We start from the raw sequence: 23,874 nt of genomic DNA on the forward strand, positions 1-23,874 counted from the left end.
ACTCAATAGGAGGACTTGCGAATGGTTGTTTTTGATCTTTTTCAGAATGCTGGACAGGAGTGATATTCGCAGAAAGGGGAATAGGAGTCCTGAACTCCATTTGAGTTGAAGTGGGTTTCCAAAAGAGAGCCACATTGGAAACTCCAGTGTGCAGAAATGCTGATACTGCGTGTTCTCCCAGGTCGCAAACAGATCTAACGACTGCTCTCCCCAATCTTGGAACAGACTTTGTACCACCTCAGGATGGAGAGGCCATTCAAGATCTGCTAGGCATCAACGGCTAAGTTTGTCTGCTTTGGCGTTTAGAGAGTCTGCCAGATGTTGAACCACCAGGAATATTTCATGACGTTCCACCATATCCACAGACACAGAGCCTCTTAGGTAGGGGTGGGTGGAATTGTCACCAGAATATAGAGGGAAGAGCAACCACAACCTACTTCGGGTGCTGACACCCTCTTGATGGCTCCCTTGTCCAAAAGGGCTAGTACTTCCTGCCACAACAGTGCAAGGTGGTGCTTTGTCAGCCAATCTGGAGTCAAAGGAAGTGGCAGTGGGGTTTATTGGAGGGGGAGGGCATAACCCCATTGGACAATCTGTAGTACCCTTTTGTCTGTTGTGATCTCCCACCATTGGGGCAAATGATGTTGGATTCTGCTGCCAACCGAATGCAAGAGCTTGACCAAGTACATACTAAAGGCGCTTTGCCTGTGCGGTTGCTGGGAGGGGGACATGGTGGACCTCTGGCTTTGTGCCCCAAGAGGCTTGTGGGAGCTGCGTCTGCAGGCAAAAAAGGACAGAGCCTGCTGGCTGTTGTGGCTAGGGGGAAATAGACCAGACTGATAGCACCTACCTTAGCCATGGAAGGGGCGTACGGTGGAATATAGCTGTTCTGTGGATCACAGAGACCCCCAACAACCTAGCAGTGGTCCTACTGTCCTTGACTCTTCAATGTCAAATCCACCTTATCTCCATTATGTTATATTAAAACCAAAACCAAAATGAAATGATGGACGGAGTGTTGAAACTTTTCAAACACTCACCTCCAGTCACAGATCTGGGTTTAATCCATCGTTATTTTACTTGCCAGGTCACCCCAGTGTGGACCCAGCCATATGCAGATCAGTGTAGATCCTGCCCCCTATGGGAACAGTCCAGCCCGAACTGCCAAACCAGGTCCTCCTTTGACTGAAAACCAGCATCCTTGGACCAGTTTCAGGCTATCACCCCTCATTAGCCAGGCTAGCTTGAATTCAGGGGTGCAGTGAGGAAGGGACCAACATCTGGGAACACCCTTGCCACTTTTCAGAATTACCAAAACATTTTGCAACTCAGATCTTTTGAAACGTATTACATATTACTATGTCTCATACATTTTAATTTTGTATAATCTGTAAACCAGACTGGATTTTACTACTAAGTGGGCCAACCATTGTTGTATTAGCTAATAGTTGTTAATTGTTCAAGATTAACTTTTGGCAATTTCAAAATGGCAATTTAGGTTCTTTTAAATTCCAGGGGTTATTGTACTAGCAAGATAGTCAACGATCCTCCCATAAATACTTGAATAAATGCTTATTAGTTAGTAGCAAAATGTAAGTCCCTGTCTGATAGCACAAATGAGTAGGTCAGTAAATATTAATTTTACTGGTTACCTTTCACATTTTAACCATAAAGCTAAAACAATATTTCAATTACATTATTAAAGTAACAGACAAATATGATTAAGAGTTATTCACCAAGTTGATCATGTATCTCTATAGGTGGGCTAGCAACTCCTTTGCTACCAGCTAATAGATATTTGTGGCAATGTTCAGTGGTGTTTTTAAGTATTTTTCTTTGTGTGTCTGTGAGGTGTATTGTAGAGAATAGAGGTGTGAATGTAGTTTGTTAATTAATTACTTTTTGATTAGTATTATTAAGGAAAGGTGAGTTAAGCTTGCCTTAATATGCTCACTTATTAGTATTCCTACATACAATTCTGAAAGATCTATTAACCCATTGTACTTTTGTCCACCATGCCAAGTCTTGGTCATGGCTCAGTGGGAACAGTCCAGCCCACGTTGCCAAGCCAGAACCAGAACACAAGCAACCCAAGACTGGTTTCAGCCTGACTTGGTGTCTTCAGTATAGTGTAGCTTGGTTCCAGTGGCACAGTGAAAACACACAAAAGGTGGTGAGTGGATGCTTGCAACAAGTCTAACCACTGGTAATCGCTCAGAACAGCCTTTTCACCCATTTTTGTTTTGGCCAACATGCCACTTTGGATCAGACCCAGCCATATGGAAATCAGTCTGATTCCTGCTCCAAGGGGAAGAGTCCATCATGAACTGCCAAGCCAGGTCCTCTCTGAACTGCAACTCAAGAGTGCTTTTAGTCTAATTGGGTCTCTTCTGTTGGTGTAACTTTGTTCCAGTAGCATAGCGAGCAAGGAATTAATGTTTGCCATGCAATCAGCAATGGGCCTTGATTCAAATTAGAATGGTTAGAATTTGTTTACCGTGAGTAGTCAGGTTTGTCCTCCAGGGTAAAAAAATGATTCCGGCCCGAGGGATAAAAAGGTCCCTCAATTGCTACATAAAGCAGGTATCTGTATAGGATGAAAAAACTCACCCACCCTTGCACGTTTCATAATAGGGTTCCTCCTCTTGTCACACCAAATTGGCATGGGCTTTAACTTTTTCAAAGAGGACGGGGTCTTCAGATGGGCACTGCATGTGTGAACTAGAGGTGTGGGTGGAAGCACAGAGTGTAAAAAAAGGGGGGAGTGTGAATTAAAACTTCCTCTTGGTAGATCACTTTTGAGTTTTTGTGTCCCCAAAGAACAGAATTAAAAACAAAAAGTAGGGCAGCACCTCAACCCTAGTATGGAATTGTGATTAACATGTTTCTACCCTTCTATTACCCATACTTATGTGGTATTCATCAGGGCCTATCTATTGTCACTCCGCTTATAGGATAGTGTGTCAAAAGTGGAGGAAGTCAAAATAGTAGTAAAATAAAGTACGACCAAAGGTTCAAATATGAGATGTGAATCCACCCTTTGTCTTGATTTGCAATAGTCAGGTCAGTAGAGGCTCATCAGCAGAAAAAAGGAGGACGGGATACAATGCTGTGGTCCGAAGGGTGTGCGTGGCCAGGATGACTGCCAGCATGGGGTGGAGTGGAGGCCTGGCTGAAGGCCTCGCTATGCACTACTTATGATCTCGCATATTACATTACTTATGAAATGTTTTATGACATCATTGATAACATCACTGATGACATCTGAAATTACATCATTGATGACAATACTGTGCATGGCAAGAGCACAAGTTAGGGTTACTACAGTTAACCATAACTGGTAAATGTCAGTGTTCATTTTGGTTTGAAAAACGACATTTAAACAGACATTTTCACCTATCTATAATGTAACTTTAACCTTTGCTTCTTTCATTGAATTTCTAGTTTTTTTTTACTGTAAAGTAAGATATTATTACAATACCTAACTATACCATCACTTTCACCGTTCATTTTTTTCACTGAATATATGTGTGTGTGTGTGTTCTTGTATACTATTGATTTCCATTTTTGCTAAAGTCAATGACAGTAATTCAGTAGCAGTTATATTACACATATATAATCTCTTACTATTTCTTTGGTGCGAGTGGGACTATCTGAATGTCATACAAAAGTATGTTCAACCTATATGAAAGAGAGTGGTCTGTGTTGAAGGCATTGGAGACTAAAGCAAGTATCACAATGTGGCATTGATAGGTATATGGTCTGTGTGGATTGTTGGGGAGTAAGGTAGGTTCTGTGAGTGGTGCACATGCAGGTTGTACACATATTGTAGAGATATGTATGTATTACGAATGAAAAAACTTGGCATATTCTGTATTGTAGAAGTCATATAATATGGAAATGTATCCATTCAGTGTAGATTTGGTGACATATCCAGAATTTGGATGGATGTGCACTTGTTTTTTGCTGTATGTAAGCATATTCAGTTATCACTATATTTACCAAATATGTTTGTGTTTTGACTTTGGGCAATATTGTGCAAGTCCTGTTCCTTGGATATGGGCCTAGTAGGTCAACCTGCATCCACCTGGAATCATACAGAAATACATACACAATTTAAGATCCCTATTATTGAAAATAGCTGGATCCTTATTTGTCATCTTTGAACTTCACCTTCTGTCCCAGTGGGATATTGGTTAAAAATGGATGCACAAGGTAATTCATTATTTCACTTTCGGTGTGTTCTATAGATGACCCATTTTAAAAGTGTTAATACTATAACCCTAAAATAACAGAAAATGTGCTTTAATGTGTGAAATCCTTTGCATGTGCTCACCATACTTCACAAACACTAGCATATTTGAAATTTGGTTGATTTTGAGTGAATGAGTGAAGCACTTGTTAAACACAGTGGTCGGCAAAATGCATTCTGGCTGTACAGATTAGAAGCAATAGGGAAACTGACATCTAAATAAACTAACAGAATAAATAAGATTCAAGTGACTTGCAACACCTTCCATGATTGAAGATATAATGGAGGAATAACAGAAGACAGTCCCAGATCTGAATGGTTGGAACAGAGAAATAGTGCCAACTGTAAGGGACCACTTAAAGTGGGGGACTGTGAGGAGAAAAAGGTAGACAAATTGATGAAAGTGGGCAAAAGGAGGGTAACTGCACATACAATAAAGCATAGATAAATGTAGGTCCCTGATCATAGAAGGCCCAACAAGCTGGTGATGTAGTCTTGATAGTAGCCTTCTGCTCCAAATGTAACCACTGGAGAGACTAGGAGGCATCACAGACATATTAAAATTTGCTGGGATTGAAAAGCAGCCTAAGAGCAGTGTTCTGGATTAACCAGGGTCTCTCTTGTCCCAGACATATGACTCCGATTCAACCCACTGGATTAATTTAATCTCAGTAAAATGGCAGGTCAACTTCAGGGGCTTGCAGATGCTGTAGAATACAAAAGAGGATCACCCACAAGAGCCTCAACAAGAAGGTCTTAAGGCTCCCTTTCTTCTTTAAGGTCATCAATTTATGGAAATGCAATCCAAGATTCATTGCCCATTGGATTTGATGAGGGATAGCCCATATCACAGGAGCACAAGGAAGGTGCCCCACATTTACACAGTGCTTCAACATGCTTGTACTTATCAGACATAAATGACGAAAAGGCTAGAACAGAGGTCAGGCTAAAGCTCTCAAGGGAGGTTGATAAGAGCACAGGAAGAGATGATTTCATCATCATAATAAAAAAGCATGCAAACGATTTAGTGTTGGCTCCAAGTGAATGATAGTAAATGTTGAATATGATGTAGCAGAAAGTGAAGCCCTGTGGAACACCACCAGAAAGTGAACATAGCCCAGAGTAAAAAGCATCAAAACCAGTCTCACACCAGAAAGGATGGAGGGAAACTAAAACAGAGACACTCTACATATACCCTCTGCTGCCAGCCAGTTAATCTGGTTGGAATGGCTCACAATGTCAGTGATAGATGAAAGATGTAGGAGAATTCGAACAGCTGGGTGACCAGCATCCAAGCTTTGTTGAGAACTGTGTTCAAGGTGGTTTCAGTCACATTTCTGAGTGCAGACCAAGCTAGGAAGTGTCCAGTAAATTGGCTCCTTGAAGGTGGGTCAACAACCGGTAGACCAGGTATTTTACACCTCTCTTATGGTTTCACACGGGTCAGTAAGCTGTTCCAATATGTAGCCTCTACAGTCACCTCCAAATGGGCTAGTTGAGCAAGGGCTTAACAGCCGACCTCTTCCACCTAGCGAGAATAAGTTGGCACTACATGGACCAACTGAAGGAACAATGGCTTTACGGGGCATGCAAATCTGTGGATCCAGACCTTAATATGGAAAAAGAGCAGCTACTTCAAGCTTTCAGATAACTGGAAGGGTTTTTTGAGATTGGGTCTGTAGGGTCTCAAGGTAACCTTGCACCAAGAGAAGGCTCAGTCAAAGATTTAATGCTCTCATATATAAGTTCAATTTAATTTAATGTCATCATACAGCATTTGTGAAGAACATTTATTATTAGACTAACCAGGATAGCTCTCCTTCAAGATAATCAACCTCAGAAGAGCTAGATGTGCCCAATTTTATTGCCTTAAAAGGTGTATTTTCGTTAAACAAATCTTAAAGTTACTGGTGCAATATAACTTTTAGATTCCATAAGCATGGTTCCTTGTGACATGAGGAAAATATATATGGAGTAGTCAGGATGCCTTGCAAGATTTACTTAAGACACCTCAGGACATTCTTGTTAAAACACAACATGTGTTTTCATTTTTCATTTTATGCAGAGAAGTTGCTCGAGATATACAGACTTAAAACAGTTTATTCTTACCCAGCATCTGAACTGTTACCACAAAGAAGAGGATCCTTTGCGCCTTCTAACTTATAAAAACGACCTGCAAAAACAAAGTTTAGTTAATTATTAAACAGAAACTTATAAAAGCAATCACTTTGACAAGTTATTTTTGTATATTACCTTAAACTAGCAGAACCAGCAATTATGTACATTTAACTAAAGTATTAATTTACTTGAGAAAATGAACATACTGTGGTGTTTATTGCACATACATTTTGGTATATCTATAGACAGCTTTAGCTAACTGGAAAGACCTCATGCTAGCACAGGGCAACCCACACAACACATAACACGGAGTTGAAGTTTGAGTCGGCTGTTTTCAGCAACTGGTTTGTTAGGATAAAAACCCTTCAGGCATTGGCTTGACAGCAGTCATTCCTATTTTGAATCAATCTAAGCCATTTTATAGGCATGTACATTTGTTAGGCATGTGTAGCTGAAATTGGTGATGTGGTAAAAGTACTCCATTAATGTACCTGGTCCTTGGAGTAAAAAGTCCCGCCTGCCTCTCTTGATACTGTTTCTCTGCAGATTCCCTCTTTTTCACACCAGAGACCTCTGTATCTCCCTTTATGTTGCTGCTGCCTGGCGCTTATTTGTATGCAGCACCAGGCTGCAGAAACATGATGTAGTTGCTAGGGATGTCAAAAGATCATTTTCTAATGGTAACCTTTTGTCTCCATTAACGAAATGACCCTTCGGCGTCACTGTCATCCACATCATTACAATAGGACTGTTGGACTTTTTTATGCACAAGTAGGTAAAATGTATTCCATTTGTGAAAGCTAAAGGGCTATTTTAAAACGTTAAGCCTGAATGAGCCTCTGTGAGTGCTTTTTAGAAAACGTTGTGTATACCAGATACAGTATGCTCGGTTAAATGTGGGCTGGGAATCAAGTCACTTACCAAGACAGTGTCAGTAAGATTTGCGCATCTGTGTCACATTCAGAAAACTAATATACTACTTGTTGGACTTTTGCTTATGCAGGGTCATCCCCAGTCTTTTTCGCCTCCTGCCTCCTCCTTTTTTCTGACATGTTGCTGTTGGCTTTTCAACTCTGAGCACTTTACCACTGCTAACCAGTGCTAAAGTGCATATGCTCTCCTGTTTAAATTGTATGTAAGTGGTTTATCCATGATTGGCATATTTGATTTGCTAGTAAGTCCCTAGTAAGGTGCACTAGAGGTGCCAGGGCCTGTAAATCAAATGCTACTAGTGGGCCTGCAGCACTGGTTGTGCCACCCACATAAGTAGCTCTGTAATCATGTCTCAGACCTGCCACTGCAGTGTCTGTATGTGTATTTTTACACTGTAAATTCGACTTGGCAAGTGTACCCACTTGCCAGGCCTAAACCTTCCCTTTCCTTACATGTAAGGCACCCCTAAGGTATGCCCTAGGTAGCCCCAAGGGCAGGGTGCAGTGTATGGATAAGGTAGGACATATAGTAATGTGGTTTATATGTCCTGACAGTGAAATACTGCCAATTTAGTTTTCACTGTTGCAAGGTCTGTCTCTCTCTCATAGGATAATATGGGGGCTACCTTTACATATGATTAAAGTGTAGATTCCCCTAGAGAGTAGATGGACATGTGGAGTTTGGGATCCCTGAACTCACAATTTAAAAATACATCTTTTAGTAAAGTTGATTTTAAGATTGTGAGGTTGGAAATGCCACTTTTAGAAAGTGAGCATTTTCTTGCTTAAACCATTCTGTGACTCTGCCTTGTTTGTGGATTCCCTGTCTGGGTCAGTTTGACAGTTGGGTTGTTTTTCACCTCACACCAGACAGTGACACAAAGGGAGCTGGGGTGTGATCTGCATTTCCTGATTAGCCATCTCTGCTAGGAGGGAGGGGTGGAGTGGTCACTCTCATCTGAAAGGACTGTGCCTGCCTCTGACAATGCTGTCTCCAGCCCCCTGGTGTGTGTCTGAGGCCTTGCCTGGGCAAGGCAGGATTTCACAAGAAGGTGTGAGTCCCCTTTGAAGAAAGGTGACTTCAAAGACTAAAATGGGTATAAGAAGGGCACCCAAACTTACAAACTTTAGAAACACTTCTGGAATCAAGGGGAACCTCTGCCTGGAGAAGAGCTGATCGCTGAGGAACAAGTGCTGCCCTGCCTGTGACTGTGCTTTGTGGAGCTTTCCTGCAGTGCTGCTTCTGCCAGAGTAAGAGGGCAAAGACTGGACTTTGTGTGCCTTCCATCTTGAAGAAGAAATCTCCAAGGGCTTGATGTAGAGCTTGCCTCCTGTTGTTGAAGTCTCAGGGATAGCAAAGACTTCTTCCTGCCAGCACCTGGAGTCTCTGGAGAGACCCCTACTCTACTCTGTGGTGCCCTTCCAGTTCCTGGGACCCTGAAAGGAGAGGCTGGCAGCCTAAGGACAAAGATACACGCACCGAGCGCCGTGCGGAGAAAAGATCGACGCGAATCCGATCGCGGCTGAGAAAACGACGCGACGCCGGTTCCGCAGCTGAGAAACGACGCCGCAGGAAACGCGACCGAAAAACCGACGCCCGGAGCAGGAGAAACGACGCGCAGCATCGCTGACGGAGGCTGAGAGATCGCACCCTGCGCCGCGGGACTTTCGGATCGTCGTGTGGCTGGCTTTTTCAACGCGCACCGCCGTGCCGAGTTGTTTTCGACGCACACAGCCGTGCAGGGTTACTTTCGACGCCCACCGCCCGTGCGGGGTTATTTTTGACGCAAACCAGGTACATTTTCACGCTAGCAGCGCTAGTGTGGTGTTACAACTACCTAAAGACTCTTTTTATTTTAAACCTTTAAAAAATCATAACTTGACTTGTGTATGTTGGATTTTTGTCGTTTTGGTCTTGTTTTGTCTAGATAAATATTTCCTATTTTTCTAAACTGGTGTTGTGTCATTTTGTAGTGTTTTCATTAAGTTACTGTGTGTGTTGGTACAAATACTTTACGCCCAGCACTCTGAGGTTAAGCCTACTGCTCTGCCAAGCTACCAAGGGGGTAAGCAGGGGTTAGCTGAGGGTGATTCTCTTTTATCCTAACTAGAGTGAGGGTCCTTGCTTGAACAGGGGGTAACCTGACTGTCAACCAGAGACCCCATTTCTAACATTGGTGACCAGCGGTCGGGATTGGACTTGTATTTGTACTTGACATACAGTAATTGAGTGTACACTACTGTTTTGATCTCAGACCACTACGTGACCACATACTACTTGTTTGGTGATCTTTTGATTTTTCTCTTAAGGACTCTTTTTATTCTACTTCCATGATTTTGCTGATCCCTTGACTGATTCTTTTTACTTCATTGGGAAATTATTTTTTTTCTGCCTTTGGAACTTTGCACTTGTGACCATCATGTCTCAATCTGGAGATGCAACAGCTGGAGCTGTGTTTGAAATGGAGAAACTGAAGGAGTACTCAGTTGCTCAATTGAAACAGTTCCTTAAAGATCTTGACTGTCCCACTGAGAGCTCCACCAGGGAGGGGGAGCTGCAACAGGCACAGAGGGCCGGGGTGACAATCAAGAAGGCTGGAGGGCACACAGAGGAGGAGAATGTGGGTGGGGAAGTGCAGAGGATACACCGTGGTGTAGTGGAGGTACCTGTTACGCCTGGGGGGAGGGTCCCCAGGAGGGGTAGCAGGGTGTCGTCCAAGGGTCTGACTCCTGAAGAGTTACAGGACAGACAGGCAGAGAGGGCTCGCCGGTTCAAGGAGTTGAGGATGCAAAGGGAGAAGGATTTGGAAGAAAGGAGGAGGAACTTAGAGATTAAAAAAATGATTTATGCTTACGAGCTTAAATTGAAAGAGCTGGAAGTCATGAGGGCTGAGTCCAGCTGGAATGGTGGCAGCAACAATTGTATATCCAGTGATGCTGCAGAAGTGCACATGCCCAGAGAGGTGGTGCCCTACTTGAAGGAGGGAGTTAACACACGCCAGGAGGGTCAGGGGTATGAGGTAGCTCCAGTGATGCACAGGGTCCCTGAGGTGGATTGGGGAACTGGCATGGGGAGTCATATTCCTACTGGTGGGAGGGACACTCTACTGACTCTAGGTGAGAGTGACAGGGAGAGGGGTTCCCCCCAGGTAGAAGTCCTGGTTATGGAGTGTGAAAACATCCCAGAAGAGTGTGGGTTGAGTGTCAGGGACAGTCAGGTACTGTCTCACCAGTCTCAGGAGGGTGATGTGGGGTGCTTTTTCAAAGCAGAGTCACTGGATGGTTGGGTGAAGGGTACTTTGGTTAATTCATGTGAGGGGCTGAGTGATGTAATTGCTGGAGAGCATATGTCTAGTCCTTATTTTCCAGAGCTATGCCAACACCAGGTGGAGTGTGAGTTCTCTGACCCCAGGGAGCTTACAATGGAGGCAGACTTCTGGGTGAGTACCAGAGAGTCTGAAGAGGCATTTGGGGGTGCTCCTGAGAGGAGTGGTCTAGGTAGTTCCCAACCAGGTGAGGTAGGGAAGGATTGTAGTGTCCCAGGTAGGTCCCAGTGTAGTGGGATGGGTGAGGGACCCCATGTCCAGTCTCAGAGGAGAGGGAATGGGGATGGGTTGAGGCCCAAGGTGCCCGAGATCCGGTCCCAGGTCCTGGAGGGTTCCCTGCGGGAACACCAGGAGGGGAGCCTAGCCTGTACCATAGGGCCATCTGTTGAGGGAGACCCCACAGTGTCAGGAGAACTTGGGGGGGCCGCTGTAGCCAGCGTCCCACCAGTTCTGGTGTCTGGCAGTACCACTCCTAGTGAGGGGGTGCAGAAGTCCAGACAGAGGGTTGAGAGGGGGTTGCGGACCCCAGTGGAGAACCTGGAGGGTCAGGGGTCAGCTCTGAGAGCAGAGCCCCCCATGAATGACCTTGGTGAGACCATTTCTGGGTTGGGGGGAATCCAGACTCTGTCAGATGGGCAGAGGTCAGGAGACCTGCGCCAGCCAGACTCTTGTGTGGCCCTTCGGGACAGTGTGTCCCTTGAGGGGGGTAAGTGTGCCCCCCTGGAAGTCCTGGTGTGCCAGGCAATGGTTCAACCGCAGGGTGGTGACTCTGGGTTGAATGATCAGGTTCAGGGGGTAAACTCTGACCTGATGGGGGGTAAGTGTGCTCCCAAGGAAGTCCTGGTGTGCCAGGCAGTGGTTCAACCGCAGGGTGGTGACCCTGGGTTGGATGACCAGGTTCAGAGGGTAAACTCTGACCTGGTAGGGGGTAGGTATGCCCCCCAAGAAGTCCTGGTTTGCCAGGCAGTGATCCAGTCTGTGGGTACAGGCCCTGGATTGGGAGGCCAGGTTAAGGGTGTCCCCCCTGACCTGGAGGAAGGGGCTACTGCTAACAGTGCCCCTACCATGTTGTCTTCTGGGGGGGCCGCTCCTAGTTGGGTGGTTCAGGACCCCAGAAGAGAGGGCAGGGGGAGGGAAGCCTCACCCCTGGCCCTGGTCCAACCTGAAGGTACAGACCCCAGGTTGGAGGATCAGTTGCAGGTTAACATCCCTGCACTGATGGAAGAATTGTGCAGGACTGCTTCTACAAGCACCCTGACAGTTTTTGACTCTGGGGGTGCCGCTTCTGCGGGGAGGGTACAGAGCCCCAGAGGGGAGGACCAGGGTCAGGTTAACATCCCTGACCTGGTGGAAGAGAGAGTGGTCAAAGGGTGCCAGGCACCTGGGGCTACCACCCCCCACTCTCCACAGTCACAGTGGTTAGAGAGGCCTGAGGTCGGGCTCTCATCCCTGACAGTTGTCTGGGGCCACTGTGGCTTGCTGTCCTGGTGGACAGAGTTGCCCCTGGGGGGGGGAGGACGAGAGTCACACCCCGGGGGTGGAGTGGGCAACACCACTGTGTTGGCCCTGGTGGTACTATCTGCCCATTGCAATACATCTGTGAGCAAAGTAAAGTTAGGTGTTGCACAGATGGTGTCTGTAGATGTGGAGAAGGGTTCCCCATGGGTTAGCTTAGTGGGCCCTGAGAGTATGGACAGAGGGATCCAACTGGAGTCAGGAAGGCGTAGAACTGGAACATGCCCCTGCTGTTGTGGGCTTGGGTCCCTGTTCTATCGCCCCAATCAGGGAAGTACATCAAGGTATTGATTGTTCTCCCCTGGCTTTAGGCTGGTAGGGGGTCGTGTTGGACTTTTGCTTATGCAGGGTCATCCCCAGTCTTTTTCGCCTCCTGCCTCCTCCTTTTTTCTGACATGTTGCTGTTGGCTTTTCAACTCTGAGCACTTTACCACTGCTAACCAGTGCTAAAGTGCATATGCTCTCCTGTTTAAATTGTATGTAAGTGGTTTATCCATGATTGGCATATTTGATTTGCTAGTAAGTCCCTAGTAAGGTGCACTAGAGGTGCCAGGGCCTGTAAATCAAATGCTACTAGTGGGCCTGCAGCACTGGTTGTGCCACCCACATAAGTAGCTCTGTAATCATGTCTCAGACCTGCCACTGCAGTGTCTGTATGTGTATTTTTACACTGTAAATTCGACTTGGCAAGTGTACCCACTTGCCAGGCCTAAACCTTCCCTTTCCTTACATGTAAGGCACCCCTAAGGTATGCCCTAGGTAGCCCCAAGGGCAGGGTGCAGTGTATGGATAAGGTAGGACATATAGTAATGTGGTTTATATGTCCTGACAGTGAAATACTGCCAATTTCGTTTTCACTGTTGCAAGGTCTGTCTCTCTCTCATAGGATAATATGGGGGCTACCTTTACATATGATTAAAGTGTAGATTCCCCTAGAGAGTAGATGGACATGTGGAGTTTGGGATCCCTGAACTCACAATTTAAAAATACATCTTTTAGTAAAGTTGATTTTAAGATTGTGAGGTTGGAAATGCCACTTTTAGAAAGTGAGCATTTTCTTGCTTAAACCATTCTGTGACTCTGCCTTGTTTGTGGATTCCCTGTCTGGGTCAGTTTGACAGTTGGGTTGTTTTTCACCTCACACCAGACAGTGACACAAAGGGAGCTGGGGTGTGATCTGCATTTCCTGATTAGCCATCTCTGCTAGGAGGGAGGGGTGGAGTGGTCACTCTCATCTGAAAGGACTGTGCCTGCCTCTGACAATGCTGTCTCCAGCCCCCTGGTGTGTGTCTGAGGCCTTGCCTGGGCAAGGCAGGATTTCACAAGAAGGTGTGAGTCCCCTTTGAAGAAAGGTGACTTCAAAGACTAAAATGGGTATAAGAAGGGCACCCAAACTTACAAACTTTAGAAACACTTCTGGAATCAAGGGGAACCTCTGCCTGGAGAAGAGCTGATCGCTGAGGAACAAGTGCTGCCCTGCCTGTGACTGTGCTTTGTGGAGCTTTCCTGCAGTGCTGCTTCTGCCAGAGTAAGAGGGCAAAGACTGGACTTTGTGTGCCTTCCATCTTGAAGAAGAAATCTCCAAGGGCTTGATGTAGAGCTTGCCTCCTGTTGTTGAAGTCTCAGGGATAGCAAAGACTTCTTCCTGCCAGCACCTGGAGTCTCTGGAGAGACCCCTACTCTACTCTGTGGTGCCCTTCCAGTTCCTGGGACCCTGAAAGGAGAGGCTGGCAGCCTAAGGACAAAGATACACGCACCGAGCGCCGTGCGGAGAAAAGATCGACGCGAATCCGATCGCGGCTGAGAAAACGACGCGACGCCGGTTCCGCAGCTGAGAAACGACGCCGCAGGAAACGCGACCGAAAAACCGGCGCCCGGAGCAGGAGAAACGACGCGCAGCATCGCTGACGGAGGCTGAGAGATCGCACCCTGCGCCGCGGGACTTTCGGATCGTCGTGTGGCTGGCTTTTTCAACGCGCACCGCCGTGCCGAGTTGTTTTCGACGCACACAGCCGTGCAGGGTTACTTTCGACGCCCACCGCCCGTGCGGGGTTATTTTTGACGCAAACCAGGTACATTTTCACGCTAGCAGCGCTAGTGTGGTGTTACAACTACCTAAAGACTCTTTTTATTTTAAACCTTTAAAAAATCATAACTTGACTTGTGTATGTTGGATTTTTGTCGTTTTGGTCTTGTTTTGTCTAGATAAATATTTCCTATTTTTCTAAACTGGTGTTGTGTCATTTTGTAGTGTTTTCATTAAGTTACTGTGTGTGTTGGTACAAATACTTTACGCCCAGCACTCTGAGGTTAAGCCTACTGCTCTGCCAAGCTACCAAGGGGGTAAGCAGGGGTTAGCTGAGGGTGATTCTCTTTTATCCTAACTAGAGTGAGGGTCCTTGCTTGAACAGGGGGTAACCTGACTGTCAACCAGAGACCCCATTTCTAACACTACTTCTGCAGTGCTGTAGGTCCGGTCCCTGGCTACGTCCATCCTTGATGTGTTCCTGGTGTTGGCATTGCCAGTACTCTTCGAAGCATGAGAAAACAGTTCCAATGATGTTTGCCTGCCTGCGCTGGGTACCAGCCTGTACTACCCACAGTGCTTTGATTCTGGGTGCAATTCCATAGAGCCACGCTTAGTTTCAGACATATAAGCGAGCAGCACTGGGAGGGAACAGTGGCCTTCTACTACTCCCAGAAGGCACTCTAAAGCCCAGGAACTTGCCTTCTACTGGTGACTAGTCTGGAGTGTTCATGTTATGAATACATTGGTGATCTAGCAAGTCCACTTGGACTCAGTGGAGGCCACCTGTGACTGATCCACTGGATACAGTGGATGTCATCGAGTCGTGAACCATTAACAAACTGCTATGGAGACATTCCCAGTTGCACAATGGAACCAGTAAACTTGTATATTGATGGTTATTGATATGTGTTGCTTGCTAGCTTTACTTAACCAGTTGTACACAGCTTGTTAATTCAGCTTGACAATGTAATTCAAAGTTTAAATATTATCAACCAATACTTTTCACTTCATTGGTAGTTCGTTGATGCAACATGCTTGGCTTTGGTGTGCTAATGTTTAAGGACAGCATTTATGCATGTTGGTGATTGTAAACATGAGCACACTAAAGCCACACCTATTGGCTTGGCCAATGAATGTTTTGAATATGCAAGGAAAAATGTTTACGCTCGTAGGATACCTTTTGTGGATATTTTTCAAGACTATTCGAATTAGGTTTGATCCAGCATGTCTAGCAGTGATGTGACTGATATTTCCACAAATGAGAAAAAGTTAATTTGCGACGCACATTCGGAAGCGTTCAGTGAAGGATTTGGAAAAAGACAAAACTGTACATGTAAATCGCATAATTTCCCTCTAGCACGCTATTCCTATAGTGGGCTAAATTCAGTTCTTGAACTCTCGTCTGTATTTAACACTTCCTCCAGCAATCAAAGGAGGTTCTTATCAAAGCCAACCAAATCAGACCCCCACTAAGATCTCTTCTTTTTGCAATATGAATGAGAAGGGCTACATGAATGAGTTCTGTGTCGCGCCCTGCTACACCATTAATTTAAATTAGTCTATTCATATTACTTTAATACACATGCTCAATAATTCTTAATGCGAAGCATCTGGAAACCACGATGACTTACCATGATTCAAGAACACAATACAAATTATTATAGACAAAGAAATAGATTTGTACAGAGCGTGTGTGTTTTGTAAGAAAACTGGGGTGATTTTGAGGGGAAAACAATTCTTCGACTTAGGTTTAAAATGTCCTTTTGAAAAAAAAAAATATATATCTGATTTAAATTGAAGCCATAGACCAGAATTTACAATAAATACGTAAATCGACGAATGTTAGCCTTATGGCTATATGTGCATTTTATGCACTTTTGGTATTCGAACACTGCACCATACTGATGGATTGTCTTATTTTCAGACCTGACATAGTGGTGCACGTGTCCAACAAGTATTGATTAGGTAAATCAAGCAGCTTCTACCGCACAAAAGACGTGAATTGTGGGGACAGTGCATTTCAGAGAAGCTACCACAGACAGATACATTTTTGGCCATAGGATGTTTTGCTAACATACTTATGTAGAATTGACATCCCTGTATTTAGTGAGAGGATTTTGATTGAATGTGGGTAGCAGTCATATTTAGGGTCACCAGACTTATGCAACTGTGCAGATAATTTCGCTCTGAACTGACTAAAAGGAGACAAACAATGCCTTATAAAGCCAATTTGTAAAGTAATTAATCCATGAATAGGAGATTTATGTGACTGGCAACGTAACCCATCCTTTCTCACAGTAATGTCTGCACAACAATAAAACTTTGTATGTACCAAATAGACGCATGTTAAAAGATTGATCCCTTTGAAATTAAATGCAGGTTACTAAATGAAAACACAAATTCTCTGCTCATCTTTCCAATTTTCTTTGCATTATTTAGATTCTGAAGAGATAAAACATTTCTCTAGCGTTTCCTGTGTTGATGCGTCACCCTTCCCCTACCAGCACTATGAAAGTGCTTCCATATTCAGAAGAAAAGAAAAGCACCTCGAGACTGATGGTAGACTTCCCTCTACAATGTGCAGTTTTGCGCATTTTTTCATGATTCGCAAATTGCAATTAGTGCACGCATGCAAGCCTAGGCAAATCATAGATATAAAGATATACTGTGTCCGCCATAGTCACTTCTGGGGACAGCCTGAATGGACACCAATCTACTGAAGCGTGTGTGATAAAAGCACACACTTTTATTTTTTACTGCACTATGGGAAAATACTTCTCTCTCTCTAAAGAAATCTCGTTTCCTATGTCTCCATATTGTATGAGAGTGCACCATTTAATTAACAACTCTAGCAAAGCACTTGCTTCAGCTTTTTAAAGGAATACATTTCGTATGCGTTTTTCATGAGCCAAGCAGCTCTAAACTGATTATCAATAATCACAAACATGTGAGTGTGTAGGTGTTCATCATGCAGCAAAAGACAATTTTGTCTTAATCGTGGTATCTGAAGCCAGTTTGCTGTAGCAAAGTTTAAGCTTCTGGAAGGATTGTACCTTCTATAAAGATTCTGGAGGTAAATAAGGCCAGGTACTCGAAGAGCTCTGTAACATATGCAAAGAGCTTTGATAATAGACACTTTAGCTGCTGGTGACCTATGTAGGAAAGATAAATGTTGTGAAACAGATGAACGGGATGACAACGCTAAAATGAGATAAGCTGCCTTGTTTTTATCAGGTTATAGCTTCTGTGGCACATAAACTGGTAGCCCAGTTAAAGAGGTTTACAACAATCCAGCCTGGACAACAACGGTAATGGCCAGGACTACCATTTTATGGCTCCTTGCTGCAAGAGAAGGAACAAGCATTTGAGAATCAGCAGATAAAAAAGACGCACAGATACCACCATGGGAATCTGAGCTGAGAATGATAGACATATCCTCGTTTGGAGCAGAGGATACAGGTACTGGAAGTGAGTTAACTTGCTTAGCCACCATATAGATGACCATAGGATGATGCCCTGTCTAAAATTAATATCTGAGGTTACCATTCAGCTTCAAAGAGTAATGCCTCATCTATGACGAACTGATGACATACAGACCTTATATCTAACTGGAATCTTTCCAGGTTGCTGTTGAAAGATATGACAGCCTGTGTGTCTTCAGTGTAGGAGAACAAGAAAGAAGAAAGATTGAACACTACACTGCCGGTCCTACAGCCATTTTTTGTGCCACCTGGAGTTCCTGGCAATTTCGTGATGGTGTGAGTAATTATCCACCTTGGAACCTTGTAAAAGTCTGTGACTGAGGTATCAACAAAAACATTTGCAGTAGATCCTTGTATCTAGTAGAATGAGAATCTGACACATGTAGTAGATTGAGAGAATCTGGGGCCAGATGTAGCAAGATACGATTTTGCGACTTGGAAATTGCGAGTCGGTGCAACTCGCAATTTCCGAGTCGCAAAATCATATGCAGAATGGTGTCTCAGACACCTTCTGCGAATCACAAGGGGGTCACAAAGACCCACCTCATTAATATTAATGAGGTGGGTCGCAATTTGCGACCCCCTTGCGATTCCCTGCACTCACAGGGATGGTGGCCTGGTGGAGACAGCAGACCTCCATGTCTGTGATTGCTTTTTTAATAAAGCAGTTTTTCTTTTTGTATTGCAGCCCGTTTTCCTTAAAGGAAAACGAGTTGCAATACAAAGAAAAAATGAAACCATTTGGTTTCGTTTTTTCAGAGTAGGCAGTGGTCCATTGGACCACTGCATGCTCTGAAAAAATATTTTTGGCGACATTCACAAAGGGGAAGGGGTCCCTTGGGGACCCCTTCTCTTTTGCGAATGAGTTAGCACCCACTTGACATGGGTGCTAACTGCGAATTGCTTTGCAACCGCGTTCGCGGTCACAAAGCAATTCTGCATTGCGGTGCGAATCGCAAATAGGAAGGGAACACCCCTTCCTATTTTCGAGTCGCATTCCCATTTTGTGAGTCGGTAACGACTCGCAAAATGGGAATGTGCATCGCGATGCACGTTTTGCATGGCGCAAACTGCTAATTTCGCAGTTTGCGCCATGCAAAATGCTTTCTACATCTGGCCCCTGGCCTCTTGTGAAGATGTCCTCAAATTTTATTATGACAAACATTAAATAAATACCAATCTTTGTCAAATAATCACTAGTTGTTTGTCTTTTTTATGGTTTGAAGTATTATTTTCTGTGCGGTGGTAAGCTGTGGCAAAAATGTAGGCACAACAATATTTGTTTAGATAAAATGATGTAGGTATTTTTGGCATGACAAACAAAATTGTTTTGAGGATAATCTTGCCTTTGAACAATATGAAGTACAGTTCTCTATTGGTAAACACCTGAGTAACCCCAAAATGCCTTGTTGACGCTACTGCAGAAGGAGTGGCATCTTCCAGGAAATAGATTGCAGAGAAGCCTGGTGACTGGGCTTCCATGAATGACTCGTCAATTCTCTAAGGACCTTAGAACTTCAGAAAAGAGCAAGTTTAATTACTTGAATAACGATTCTTAACAAAACTCTTAATATATATTTTTTAATTCTTTTTGAGAAGACCGATTGATTTGGTTGTCTTAAGTATCCAGAAATAACTGCTACATGAAATCCAGTGAAGCAATATTTTAATCCACATACTGCTAAATCTAACAGATACAGAAGAATTTTGGGCAAACTAAGGACAGTGTGTCATGCCCATTTGAATGTTCCCACATTCAGAATCTCTCCTGTGCATATGTCTTTGAAGTAACATGTGCTTTTAACATGTGTCTTGCGCTAGGTTTACGTGATCTTAGCATTGGTAATCTAAAGTGCAATAAATGTTTGAACTTTGCCACATGGGTCATGGGGCATATAGATTACTGACTCCAATATGAAAAGTGTTGTTTATTGATTTGATTTCATGTTGTTAACCATCTCACTCCTATCTGATTCCAAAGATCACAAATGTACAAGTACTAGTACTGGTCCAAGTGTACTAACACATGCTTCATATGTAAAAATGTTACGAAAAAAGCAGGATTGGTACATCAGAAATTGACAGATCTTGCAGAGAAATATGAGATAGAAATTGAGAAATCTAAGACACTGAGAAGAAGTTACAGATTAGAATTCAATTCAAAAGATATTGAGAACATGAGAACACTGTGAATGAAAATTCATAGTAAGGAATTAATTAAGAGTATTAAAATATGGGGAGCATTAGATAAATGGGAAGGCAGATGGGTAAAGAAAAGAGATCAGAAGAAAAAGGAGTCTGTAAATGCAAATGCTAATGTGCAGCAGGCTGATAATCCAGTAAAGATGATACCAATGAGAGAAACTGCTGAAAGGAATTATGTATGTGCCCTTTGGAGCAGGAGTGATATTTTGTCATTTACAAATAACTACCCAAGATTGAGAGAGAACCCAGTGGAATTGTACCAGCAAACAGTTAGGTTTGTGAAGCTTGCAAAATGCCTGTGGGAAGTTTTAAATACCCTGTTACAAATAGTAGTTCCAGCTGATTTATGGGTGGAATGCAAAAGGAGTGTTGATTGGTCAACAAGAGAGCCTCCACGCGATCCAGTTACAGGTGCACCATCTACTGATGTAATGAAGTACTATTACAAAGTGATGGAAGTTTTGAAAACAAGAATTTCACCTAAAGGTATTGATTGGCAGAGAATTGATAGAACAACACAGGAAGTGAAAGAGTCATTGCATGCATACTATGAGAGATTGGTGCAAGCATTTAAACATTACAGTAGTATTGAACAATTCAGCCCAAAGACATGAATCATTTTGTGTTCAGATTTGTTGAAGGGTTGAGACCTGAATTGGTTAGATGCTTAAGAGTCTTTTCATTTGCTGGCAAGCAAAACCGGTTGATGAAGTATTACAGTCTGCTAAATACTGTAGTGATGAAATTGAAACAAAGCAGAAGAAATTGAATGGAAAGGCAATGATGTTGCAGATTAAAGCGACACAATCAGGAATGCAGGGAACTTTTCCACAGCAGTAGGGAAATATGCAAGTGTTTAGAAATTTCAAAATCAGGGACAGGCAAGAGGTAGACGTCATGGTGGTAATGGAAATGGAAATTGTGGGTTCGATCTGAATACTGTTGTTAATCGAAGTGATATGCAGACAATGAAAAGGATGTTACCTTGAAACACTTGCAGGAAATGTAGGGCATTGGAAACAGGAGTGTCCAATGATGGTACAAGAGGGCAGTGTTACGAAGATGAATGAAAACAATCTTTTTCAAAATTTGAGAGAAACGAGAATGAGAGGTCCTAATTTAAATGTCCAAAATAATGTTAACCAGATGCAGATTCCTCAGCAAATGCAAAGGTCCCAGCAGATGCAACAGATACATGTGCCACTATTCAAGTGACACATTTACAGCAAATTCAGCCTCAAGTACATATGATATCAAAGCCACAAATGCCGATACCTCAAGCTCCAATGATGCAGCAGCAGAGGATGCTTCCTCAGCAGAACACAGGTCAAAAGGTAAATCACAGTAATCAAACAGTGAATCAGTTCACACCCCATAGTGAGGATGAATTGAATGATGAAGTGACGAATGAAAAAGTGATGGGTGAGAGTTAGGATGAAGATAAATGTGTGCTAGCAGCTTCATTAGAAGTGGATCAAAAGGGTCCTTGTTTAAATGGAAAAGTAATGGGTCATGATGTTTCATTCTTAGTTTATACAGGAGCTACATGCTCTACAGTAAGAACTGCAGAAGTTCCTAATGTGCCACTGGGAAAACAGTGCAGATTGTAGGCGTTGCAAATCAATTCCTGACAAATCCAATTACTGAACAAGTTCTTGTTAAAATTGGTAATTTTGAAGGTTTACATGAATTTGTAGTCTGTAACTCAAGTCCAGTTTCCTTATTAGGGAGAGATTTATTGTGCAAAACAAAATGTTGGATTACCCGTACCAATGATGGAATTGCTATTCAGACGAATAGTGATGATGATGATGATGATTCTTCTATGCAAAATTAATGTGATTCAGTTAATGAAGAATTTCCACTGATTAGTTTCTATCCTGCATTTACAGTACAAGACTTGCCAACTGACCTACCAAGTACAGTTAATTTAAAAGTTTGGGACCTTTCTGGGAAAGACATTGGTCTGATCAAAGGAGTTGAAACAGTTAAAGTCATAGTCAAGCCTAATGTAGTTTTTCCACAAATTTCACAGTATCATATAGAGTTATCATCCATATTTAATCAGGTGCTGAAAAAGAATTTGGAAAGGCTGTTCCAATCAGTATTAGTTCAGTACATTGATGATCTTTTGGTTGCTTCAAAGATGAAGGAAGCATGCAGGCAAGATACTATTACCTTAATTTAATAATTTGGGCGAGAATGGACATAAAGTGTCCCCAGCAAAATTACAGTGCTGCCAGAAAGAAGTGAAACATTTGGGACCCCAAATAGAGAAGGGTGCAACAAATGTTTTCAGAGAGAGAGTTACAGCTATTTTACAAATGAATCCTCCGGATACACAGAGATGTCAGGATGTTTCTGGGAATCATGAGTTACTGTCGCTAATGGATTCCCAATTTTTCTGTTATTTCAAAGCCATTACAGAGACTGACCCACAAAGTTATTCCTGATCCAGTCCCCTTTGATGAACTTTGTTTGGAGGCTCTTACTGAGCTGAGAGAGAGTTTGTACAGAGCACCAGATTTGGGAATGCCTGACCACAAGAAACTATTTATGTTGTTTTGTCATGAACTTGATTTTGTGCTCTTTCGGTCCTGACCCAGGTACAAAGAGGTGTAAATCACACTGTAGCATATATTTCTGCTACTTTGGATCCAGTCGCAGAAGCTATACCTGGCTGTTTGCGAGCTGTGGCAGCGGTTGGTTTATCACTAGCCCAATGTGAAAATATTGTGATGGGACATTCTTTAACAGTTTTGGTCCCTCACTCAGTTGAAGTTTTGCTCACCAGAACAAAAACTCAATACCTGACAAACGCCAGGTTGACAAAGTACGAATTGCTGATTTTAGGTTCTTCAAATACTACTTTGAGTAGGTGTACAGTGCTTAACCCAGCAACCTTGCTCCCAGTAGAAAATGTTGATTGCGAAAGTGAAAGATTGTTTGGAGGTTACTGAATTGTGCATGAAACCCAGACCTGATATTCAAGATATTCCGTTAGAAGAAAATAATCAAGTTGTTTTCGTTGATGGTAATATGGAAACATTGAAATCTGGATACGCTGTGTGCACAATTTCTGGTACACTTGAGGCTTCATGGCTTCAAAGAGTATTTTCTGCACAAGTGGCTGAATTGGTGGCTCTTTCTAGGGCATGCTGTATTTGTTCACAGCTTAAAGACAGACAGTATGGATTTGGAGTAGTCCATGACTTTGGTCAGCTGTGGCCACAGAGATGTTTCATGATCTTTTCTGGCTCACCAATTAGAAAAGATGATAGAATACATGATTTGTTACAAGTTCTACAATTACCTGAGACCATTGTTGTGGTTAAATGCAGTGCACACCAAAAATCAAATGATTCTGTTTCAATGGGAAATGCTTAGGCGGATCAAGTCACAAGGTTTTGTGCATTGAACTGCATCTCTTTTAACAGGGAATAGGAAGAACTAAAAGATAATTCCATAAATGCAAATTACATGTTAACAGCAATTGATACATGGGAGGAAATTAGAAATGTGCAGGAAAATGTTACTAAAGATGAAAGAAAAAAGTGGTTAAAATTCAAATGTGTTCAAAGAGATGCAGATGGCCTATGGGCCACAAGCAAAATGCAGGTGGTATTGTCAAACTGGCTACTGATGCAAATAGCAAGACTATACCATGGTCAAGCACACATTGGCAGAGATGCAATGATTTGAACATTTAAGCAATCCTGGTTCCATCCAAAGTGTAGACAGGTTGCTGAAGCATTTTTTCACAGATGTATTACATGTCAACAAATACATGTGGGAAAAAAATAGTTGTCATTTGAGTCACATTGGAAGAGCAGGAGGTCCATTTAACAGAATGCAGATAGATTTAATTGAGATGCCTGTGTGTGGTGGTTTGAGATATGTGTTGGTGATTGTCTGTATTTTTGTCACTGGATTGAAGCCTACCCCACATATAGAAATGATAGTCTCACAGTAGGAAAGCTGTTACTTAGGGAGTTATTACCTTGTTTTGGGTTCC

General features: G+C 43.2%; 1 protein-coding gene across 2 annotated transcripts in view; it reads right to left on the reverse strand.

The window, feature by feature from the left end:
- The window catches only part of LOC138285390 (sodium channel protein type 2 subunit alpha), a 666,155-nt gene that overhangs the window by 301,219 nt on the left and 341,062 nt on the right, over positions 1 to 23,874 (reverse strand). For both annotated transcript variants that reach the window (XM_069225263.1, XM_069225264.1), the window contains exon 10: positions 6,362 to 6,425. In XM_069225263.1, coding sequence (XP_069081364.1) covers positions 6,362 to 6,425 — 64 coding nt within the window. The remainder of the gene's footprint in view (positions 1 to 6,361; positions 6,426 to 23,874) is intronic.

This window comes from Pleurodeles waltl, chromosome 3_1 (genome assembly GCF_031143425.1).
Source record: "Pleurodeles waltl isolate 20211129_DDA chromosome 3_1, aPleWal1.hap1.20221129, whole genome shotgun sequence".
Lineage (NCBI taxonomy): Eukaryota > Metazoa > Chordata > Amphibia > Caudata > Salamandridae > Pleurodeles > Pleurodeles waltl.